A 10,272-nucleotide genomic window follows, 5' to 3' on the forward strand; every position below is an offset into this window, starting at 1 on the left:
CAAAGATCTACAACAAAGGTCAGAAGACAGTGCTATACAAAATGACAATGGGAAGGAGCAAAATGCAATCTCAGACCCCAAGCCCACCCATAACAAGTGCAGAGAACAATAACACAGAACAAATTGGGAATCACACAGCTGAAATCAATGAATCAATGGCTTCTGAAATAAAGAAACAACTGCAGAAAGGTATAGAGGAACTCAGATCAGAAATAAAAAAGAAATCTCTGAATTAATTGCATCTGCAGTAAAGAATCAAATGCAGAAACATATGGAGGAAACCCAGGGCCCACCCACAACAAGTGTGGAGGATACTCGCTCAGCTGAAATGAATGAATTAATAGTGTTGAAAGTAAATAAGCAACAGCAGAAAGATATAGAGGAACTCAGAGTGGAATTAATTTCTGAAATAAAAAAAGAAATCTCTGAACTCATAGCATCTGAAGTAAAGACTAAAATACAGAAACATAGGGAGGAAACACAATCTGGAAAAAACCATGCAGTAAAAGAATTAATAACTGCTTCTAAAGAAGACACTGATAAAAAAATAAAGGAAATTAGAAAAATGATGGACTCCTTGAGTGAGCAATACAAGAAAGAAATAGATCGCATGAAGCAGAGTCAAAGAGATATAGAGGAACTTAAAATCTCAGTCACAAGCTTGCAAAACCATTTGAGTGAAAGTGAAAACAGAGTTTCAGATCTTGAAGATGCTGGTGTAGCTAGTGAAAAGGTAAGAAAAGATCTCTTAGAAACAACTAGGATGCAGGAAAAAATATTTCATCACTTGCAAGACGATGCAAAGATGAACAATGCAAGACTAATAGGTATCAATGAGAAAGAAGGAGTCAATACAAATGACATTAAAAAAATATGGGCAGAAATAATAGCAGAAAACTTCCCAAACATGAGGAAACAATCTGACATTCAGGTAACCGAAGCATACAGAATGCCAAATAACCTCAACCCAATTAAAAACACACCGAGACATAGAAAACCCATCGGGAAGTGCAAAGGTAGATGGTTCCATAGTGGAAACTTATAACCATGACATTTTTGGTCTCCTGGCCAAAGACAATTCTACAGTGGTATGTGGGGTCAAGTGTGAGGTGGTAACAACACAGGACGAATGGACGGAGGTCCCCCTTCTGACTCATGGGTGAGCTGGTGAGGGCCCAACCACCTGGTTCTCATGCAAAGGTGTAGTGCAGTGGCTCTCCAGGAGGAGCCTGGCTGCTACCCACCAGGGCTCTCGAGCCATGAAGCTGCTGATTTCATGTTTTTAGGTGTATAATTTTCAACTGATTTTTTTTTATTATTCAAAATCCACTGATTTTAAGAATTATATTTTTAATAGTAACTATTTAACAGTCACAGTCATGTTAATTGCCTGGAACATGATAATTTCACAATAGATATGTTTATTACAAGCTTACACAGTTTTTATGTCAATATCTTAATCAACTATTTGGGAAAAAAGAAGAGATAAAAAAACAAAAAAGATTAGAATCATTTAGTATCAGTGAGAAAGAAAGAGTCAATACAAATGACATTTAAAAAAATATGGGCAGAAATAATAGCAGAAAACTTCCCAAATATGAGGAAACAATCTAATATCCAGGTAACCGAAGCATACAGAATGCCAAGTAACCTCAACCCAATGAAAAACACACCGAGACATAGAAAACCCATCGGGAATTTAGCATTTTTCTCATGCCAAAAAATTAGAATCTAAAAATTTAGCAAAGGTATCTTTAAAAAATCTATATAAGAGTCTGTGGCACAGGTGTCCCTCCACCCTGCAGGTGAGGAAGCCGTGGAGAGAAGGGGTATCACAGCCCCCAGCCCTCTATTGCGGGCAGGTACATTAACTTACGTGTGTAAGTGATGCTACCTTGCAGAAGTGAGAATCCGCGTATCACCTAGACACCCTCCTTTATGGTACATATTTTTTAAGCCATATGTGTACCGGGACACACCTGATTGGTACCCAGAGGAATTCACATGTCTCTGGTCCACCTGGAGTCCAACTGCCTATGCTGGGATTCCCAGACACCCAGGGAAAGGCCTGAGGCTACTTTGAACACTTCAAAAACTCAATGGAAACTGTGTTAGTCACTTTCCTTATTGCCAGGACAAAATATCCAACACCCAAAACGTAAAGAAGAGATGTAGTTCAGCTCTTCTCAGAAGAGTCTGTGCTTGCACAGTCAGCAGCATGGGCAAGGGCGTGAGGGAGGCAAGCCTGGCAACTGTGAAAGCAGAGTGTGAGGCAAGGAGTGGGGAGGGAAGCCCCACTGCCCAGCCCCAAGCCAGCTCTGGCACCCTAATCCCACACTGTCCCCAAGCCCTGCCTCTGAGAGCATGAGGCTTTGTGGAGGTGAGGGTCTTGACACCGAGGAGAGCAGAAGCCAAGCCTCTGACTGTGATTTAGCTACAGGGAGCAACCGGGGTTTGATCTTCGGCCAGTAGACCCTGATGAGCATGGCCTCGGCTGGTCAAGAGCTATGATCAGGAGCCCGTCTCAACAGAAGGGGAAATTGGCTTAAATTGTTATTTTACAAGTCTGATTTGATAGTCAAACATGCCAAAAACTTGACCTCGAGGACACGAAGAGTGAAGGAATGGCTTATGCTAGAAGGTAGCTCCTTTGGGTTGCTTCTCAAACTGTTGATTATTTCACAGGGAGCAATTATAGATGCCGAAGGTCAGTTACGCCTCAGAAAGCAAAAACTTTGATTTCTGATGTTTTGTTTTTGCCTGTAATTGGCGTTGTCCCCTTTCTGGAAATCACTGTACCTCATTTCTTTGAGAGATGTCTGTTGGGGTCGGGGGTGTTGTGCACTGGCCCTTGGGTGAGCCACTTGCCCTTGGTGGTCAGCCTGGGAGGCATGTGTGCCCTACCTTTTGGGGTGTCCTTTAAAGCATATCTTCTCAAGGCCATTACCAGTGTTCGTGAGTTCATGGAGCTTTTCCACCAAGGCCTGCAGCTTAGGGTGAAGAACCCTACCCTGGTGCATGCAGATTCTTCTAGATCTCACCGGGTCATAATGGCAACTCTGACCACAGCCTGCTCCTTGGCCAGCATCGGTGAGCTGCCATTTGCACTGGATTAGTTGAAATGCAGAAAAGAAACCCACTCACTGAGAGACACTTCATAGGGCTGCAGGGTCTAAGGTACATACAGGAGCCAGAGTGCAGAATTGCAGCCACGTCATGTGACAAGCTAGTCCCCGAAGCCAGGAAGCTCTGAGATCCAGGATGGAAGAGAAAGTGAGGAAGGAAAGGTCTTCGCAGGATTAAAAGGGAAACAGGGTGCTCTTATGCCTTGAAACACAACGTACCAGCTGTGAATGGAATTCAGTGTGATTTCAGTTTAAAATGGAAGTTACAGACTGTACCTTGGAGAAAACCATTCCAGGAACCCAAGAAAAACAAGGTGAGTGTCACATGAGCCTGCGAGGCCTAGGCCGGTGGCCCCTGATCCTGGCTGCACAGGTTACCCCTTGGCCTGCACCTTGTGGCCTGTAGCACTCTCCCCAGGAGGCGCATTTGGCAGCTCCACCAGACCCACACAGGAGACATAAGCTGTGGGAGTGAGAGGGGCTTTAGGGTGTTTTTATGCACATTTCCTATTTTTCACAGTGAGTATGTAATTTTTTTAGGTTGAAATAGTCTTTTCAAGAAGTTTCTTTTGGAGTAATGTGTGGCAGAACTGGTGTGCACTTCACAATGAAGTGCTCATTTGTAGGGCATTGTGAAAGCATATTTGACATTAAGGGCAGAACTTACTTCCAGGTGGATTTTCTGCCTGTGGTTTTTGTTAAAATAATCATCAAAACTTTCCTTCTCATTGTCATTTTGTGTAGCACTATCTTCTGACCTTTGTTGTAGAGCTTTGTTGTAGTTATAACTTTAGCACATACTGAAGTTCAGGTGCAGATCTGCAAAATTTGGATTTATCCAGCTGTGCCTGGCTTGGGTCTGGCTGCTGTGCTCAGCTCTTTCCTGTTGTTGCCCTTGGGGGTGAACCTGTTGTGCCCCTCTGGCAAGATGTTCTGCTCCGGGAGTGGCTGGGTGGTTCTGACCCTACACTCTCTGCAAGGATTGCAGCTGCAGGGTTTCACCCAGGCCTGTATGCCAGGCCTGAGCTGAGTCTGGAGAGGACAAGGTAGAGTAGGGGGAGAGGCAGCTCTCCCACACACTCACTGGGCCTGGGCTAGGACTGGATCTGGGGGTTCCCAGAAAGCAGCAAAAATTCCTACTTGGCAGGCATAGTGGGGGTGTACTACGGAGTCGGGGGGGGGCGTCCCAAGGGGTGGAAGAGGGTCTCACCCACGCTGTGCCTGGGCTGGGACCAGTAGGTCCCGCTGGTGCAGGGTAGCCGGAAGCTCTCCCACACACTGGGCCTGGGCTAGGACTGGGTTTGGGGGTTCCCATAATGCTGCAGAAATTCCTACTCAGTGGGCGGGGTGGGGGAGGTGCTGCGGAGTGGTGGGGGCGTCCCAAGGGGGTGGAAGAGGGTCTCATCCACGTTGCGCCTGGGCTGGGACCAGTAGGTCCCACTGGCACAGGGTAGCCGGAAGCCAAAACTTTCTAAGAAGCACTGCATTTTCTTGGGACAGATTAGGTAGGCATTAGTTTAGCTTTCCACAGTGAATCTCACTTCCTGCCTCCTTCTTCTGTCTGTCTCCCTCCAGAGAAGCCTCTAGCTGTCCCTCTGCCCTCTCCTGTCTCACTGATGTGACATGAGGTGGAGTTTCAGAGGCTTCTCAGCAGAGGCGAGGCTGAGCAAAGCCTGGTGACTTTGTTTTCTGTCTGTCATTCCCCTTTCCCAGAGCAGCTGCTTGGCCAGACCCTCCCCAGGGAGTGAACGGGGGCAGGTAAGAGGTGGAGCTCAGCTCATCCGGCTTCCCCTCCTGGGTCAGGCCCTTGGGACCTTGTGGGTGGCTGGAACCAAGTGTGGTCCAGGCTGCAGTTCGTGGACTCAGCCGGCAGTGAGTGTGTAGGTGAGTAGGGATGGAGGTTTGCCTGGGAGGCTGTGCTAGCAGCAGCCCTCTCCTGGGGGTGTGGACAAGGCCTGACTCCATGCAGGTGCCTTGGAAGCTCTGAGCATGGCATATCCTCTGTACAGGGACACTGAATCCTTGTACATCCTCATGGGTGGTATGATCTCACTGCTGCAGTCCACAACATGCCCACCCCATGGGCACCTACGCAATATACTATGACACTCTGGGTCCGGAGGAGCTCAGCATTTCCAGCAAGAGCTCCACACTGGTCCTCAGAGGTGACAAAAACATGAGGAGCTCATTTTGACAGCTTCAGCCTTGTGTCTCTGAACCCCCCAAGTGCATACTTCCCCTGAGAACCAACACTGCTTCTTCTGCCTCACTTTGTGAGCATGTGGTGACTCTAGCTGGTTTATACTCCTTCCAGGTATGTCCGGGGTGACAGGCTTGGCACTGAGGGAAATCTCATTCATCAACCACAGTCTTGCCACCCTGGGGTAGATCTTGGGTGCCTTGTCTGAGCACCAGACAAGGACCACATCCCATACCACCAGAACAGCAAGCGAGTGAGCTTGCTGCAGGGCTCCATCAGTTCGTCCTCCTGTAGTCCCTGGGGCTCCAGGTGGGTGGTTCCTCCTGGTCAAAGTCCTGGCTTTGCCAGGTGTACCATGTCTCAGTATCTCCTGCCCTACTATTAATGACAACAGGATGCCTCCTGCACCCTCTCATGCATGGGTTGGTTCCTGTGTTAGGGGTGTACCCTTGTGACTCCAACTAGCTGGAGGGCAGTCCTAGGACATGGTAGGTGGCTGAGGAAGCCTTGCCCATTCAATATCTAAGCTATGGAAGGGCAACTTGCCTTAGTGAGATGGGTGGCACTTGGTGACCTGCACCCCTCAGGCTGTGGATATGCTGGCTTTTGGACATGGTGCCTTCTCTACTGCAGATATTCTCTCTCTCTCTCTCTCTCTCTCTCTCTCTCTCTCTCTCTCTCTCTCTCTCCTGTGCATGTCTTCTGTGCAGAATCATATGATGGAGACACTATAGGGCCTTGGGTTTGGGACTAGAGCTCAGCAGGTTAAGTGAGGATGGGCAAGGAAGAAGTCTCCCCACTCTAGATTAGGCACAGCCTAGGAATGAGTTCTCCTCCCTCAAAATGTGCTTCTTGTGCCTGCCCTCTAATGTGCATGCCTGAAAAATAAACTTGTTTTGCTGCGACCCATTGAGACCTACAAGTCACTAGATCAGAGGGTTGGTGAGGAGGCAGCTCATCAGAAGGGTCCTTTCCCAAAAGGACATGTGGGCCAAGCAAGGAGCTTCTCGTTCTGCACAGGCAGTGGTGCTGAGGGACACTATTAGGCCAAGCTCCATGCCTGTCACCTCATCAGATATGAAGGATCTCTGTGCCCAGGTTCTGGAACCAGAGACTTGGGCTCTGCCTCCTCCCATGTGCCCTCTGGGTTAGAGCCTGACCCCACACCTCTGCGATAGGGTCAAGGCTGGAGGGTCAGCAGCAGCACAGGACGGACAGCTAAGAGAAAGCAGCGGCAGTTTGCAGGGTGCTTTGCTGCTTGGCTTCTCCCTGCTTCTGGAGCCCCAACAGGCCTCTCCAGCACCCCAGAGGCCAAGACTGGGTCTCGGGAGGAAGGCATGTGTCAGGGAACTGGGGTCAGAAGTACAGATCAGCAGTCACTCAGTTTTTCATCAGCGGTCAGTTTTGGTTCTGAAAATGAGGTTGGGAAGCAGGTGCTTGAGACAAACCACAGCTGACTGCTTCTGTGCAGAAATGGTTTAAATGTCAGGAAGATGTTTCTGATTTCATCTTATCTTATTTATGCAGCCCACATGTGGTAGAGGGGAGCTGAGAGCTTCCTGGGTCCTGGCACATGATCCCTCCTGCTTGGAGTGAGGGGTGGGGTGAGTGGCTGGTGTCCACTGAGATCTGTCCTTCCTCTGGCTGCCTTCCCTCAGGGCAGAGCTTTCTGCTCTCATGGGAAAGGGTACCAGCCCTCCTGAGCTGGGCCTGGCTCTTTACATCGACACCAGGAGGCTGAACACATACACAGGATATTGAGCACAGAAATAATGGGCCTCATGTCTGCCCTGTCACATAAATGCAGCAACATGCTATGGGCTGTGTCTCCACAGATCGATCTATACTGACCTTCCAAAGCCCAGGAGACTGGTCGGGAAGGTGACACCCATGAGAAGACTAATGACTTTATTAAAGAGGTCCAGGAGCTCCCTTGGCTCTCCCATACAGTGAGGTCACCCCAAGAGTGTCCCACCAAGCTGGGAATGGACCCCGACCAGGAACCAGGTGAGTATCACCTTGACCTTGGATGCCAGCCTCCAGACTATGAGGAATGCATTCGTTTATAAGCTGTCTTGACTAGTAATTTGCGACAGGAGAAAACTAAGCCTGCTGAATAGGCACCCAGGGACCAGGGAGGAGAGAAGCAGGTTGGGGGTAGGAGGCAGGAGGTGAAGAGCTGGGTTGCCAGGGACCAGGCACTGTGGCTGGTCATTACACAGAGAGCCACTTACAATGACAGGCTGTGAGAGGGCAGTCATGGGCCTCAACATACTTGCTACAGGCCAGACATATCTTTTTACAGACTGATCACCAGAGCTGGGACCAGCCTGGCTCCTAGGCATGACCCTCCACAGGCTGAAGTATTCACCCTGAACTCAGCATCTTCTGCCACTATTCTGCTTCCCTATCCAGTGAGTGAGAGAAACCTTGTCTTTCCTGCAGCTGAGTTACACTCTCGGACCTGCCCAAAGACAACACCCAGCCAAGTCCTTTTGCAAAAGGCCAAAGCTTGCTTTGGCTTCCCACATGACACTCACAGCCTACCCCGGGGACAGCTTCCTCTTCTGTCTCAGTGCCACTGCTGCAGCTCCACCGGTGCCTCAGCATCATTGAAGCCAGGACTACAGAAGGCAAAGTGCTGTGCACCAGGGAAATCACACTGGTTCTGATCACTTTGGATGGCAATGTCCACTTTCTGCTGCCTGGCCCAAACCCTTGTCTTGTTGCACTCTGTGTGTCGCTGATGACACAGCAGAGGGAAGGATGAGGATGAGAAGCCATGCCCTCTTGAGCAGGAGTCCAGCAGAGTCACACAGGTACAGAACTAAGGCTGCTCAAGGCAGGGACTTGGGCCAGTACTGGCCGAGGAACTGGAGAACCTGCAGGCAGTGAGGACTAAGTTTCAGCTGAGGAGCTGAGATGGGTCCTCATCCACAGCCTGTCCCTGTCCCCCAGTGACCTCCATCCCCACTGGGGGACAGAGAGCTGGGCATGTGGATAGATTGGACGTATATTGCTAAAAGTCAGTCTTTGCAATCAGAGGCACTTATTTTGTTTAGAAATGGACAAATTCAAATTCAGAACCCCCATTTTGAGCCTCATTTTGAAGCCTGAAAATCTCATGGTAGGTTCTAGGGGATCGTCTTTCAGGAAGGAAAAGTCAAGATTATGAATTGTAAAGTGCATATAAAGATAAACATAGAAACATTTTAAAACCATCAAACCCCACCTTTTAAAAAGATTGCAGGAGTTTGCTGAGTCCCGCCACCTTTGCTCATCATCATGAAAGAATTGTTTGACACCTCTAAGGAAGACACAGATAAAAACAGAATGGGATAGGAAAATGATGGAAACACTGAACAAACAATACAAGAAAGAATTAGAATGTATGAAACAGATTCAGATACCCAGGACAGTAAGAATTCCATTGAAAGCTGGAAAAACTTCTTGAAAGAAACAAGATAGAATTTCAGACCTTGAAGATAGCATGGAAGCTAGGAAATATGAAAAAATTAACATAAAAATAGTGAGAAACCAGGAAATAACATACAATAGCTGCAAGATGATGCAAAGAAAAATAATATAAGACTACTAGATATCAATGAAACAGCTGGAGATAACACAAAAGACAAAATTCCAACAATATGCTGCATATAAGAAACACATGTAATGCCAAAAGAAATTAATAGGCTGAATGTCAAAGGATGGAAAACAACACTCCATGTAACAGGAAACCAGAAAAAAGCAGGGCTAGTTATTCTCATTGTTGACAGTGTCAACTTCAAACCAAATGTTATTAGAGGAGACAAAGAAGGTCACTACATACTTGTTAGGGGAAAACTGCAAGAGGAAGAGACAACAATTATAAATACATATGCATCCAATGTAGGAGCACCCAACTATTTAAGATAAATCTTAGCAGACATGAAAATTTAATAAGCAATAATATAACTGTATTTAGAGACTTTAACATCCCATTGACACAGAGAGATACCATGCAAAAAATGAGCAAAGAAATAACAGAACCAAAACGAGCTTATGAAGAAATGAACTTAGTAGACTTTTACAGAGTCTTCCATTCAACAGCATTAAACATTTTTTTCAGCTGCAAATGAGACATTCTCTAAAATAGGTCATGTGCTAGCACATAGAACATGCTTAAGTAAATGCAAAGCATTTGAAATTATTCTATGCATATCTGATCATAGTGCAATGAGACTGGAAATTATTGACAAAAGAAACAGCAAAAACTCTATAAGCACATGGAAACTAAATAATATCTTCCTGGACAATCAATGGATCATGGATGAAATTAAAAAAAAATTAAACAATACTTACAATTTAATGCAAATGCAGATACAACCTGCCAGAATTTGTGGAATGCAATGAAAGCTGTTTTAAGAGGGAAATTTATAGCAATAAATTCTCACATCAGGAAAACAGAATGAGCCCAAAATAAATAATCATATGTTACACCTCAAGATCCTAGAAAAAGATGAGCAAATCAAGTCCAAAGCACAAAGAAGGCAGGAAATTCTAAAAATCAGAGCAGAAATAAATGTAACAGAGACAAAGAAAACAATACAAAGATTTAATGAGTCAAAGTTGGTTCTTCAAAAGAAAGAATAGGTAAAATTGATAAACCTCTAGCCAGTCTTATCAAAAAAAAGAAAGAAAAATTCAAATTCATGAAATAATGAGTGAAAAGAGTGAAATCACTACAGACCCTATAGAAATTCAGAAGATGAGCAATACTTATTTCCAAAATCTTTACTTTCACAGAATGGAAAATACAGAAGAAATAGACAGATTTCCTAGATACATATGAACTACCGAAGCTAAATCAAGAAGATGTAAAAATTTTGAATAACCCAATAAAAGCCAATGATGTTGAAAATGTAATAAAAAGCCTACCAGCAAAGAAAAGCCCAGGTCCTGCTGGAT

At 46.1% G+C, this 10,272-nt stretch overlaps 1 protein-coding gene across 1 annotated transcript in view; it reads left to right on the forward strand.

The window, feature by feature from the left end:
- Kif25 (kinesin family member 25) overlaps positions 1-6,146 on the forward strand; it is a 30,105-nt gene extending 23,959 nt beyond the window's left edge. The window contains 6 exon segments of the mRNA XM_012512703.1: positions 988-1,158; positions 2,938-3,090; positions 4,929-5,009; positions 5,440-5,537; positions 5,540-5,634; positions 6,017-6,146. Of these exon segments, the coding sequence (XP_012368157.1) occupies positions 988-1,158; positions 2,938-3,090; positions 4,929-5,009; positions 5,440-5,537; positions 5,540-5,634; positions 6,017-6,146 (728 nt within the window).
- Positions 6,147-10,272: the final 4,126 nt, after the last annotated feature.

The sequence above is a fragment of the Octodon degus genome, unplaced genomic scaffold (genome assembly GCF_000260255.1).
Source record: "Octodon degus isolate 3935 unplaced genomic scaffold, OctDeg1.0 scaffold00261, whole genome shotgun sequence".
Lineage (NCBI taxonomy): Eukaryota > Metazoa > Chordata > Mammalia > Rodentia > Octodontidae > Octodon > Octodon degus.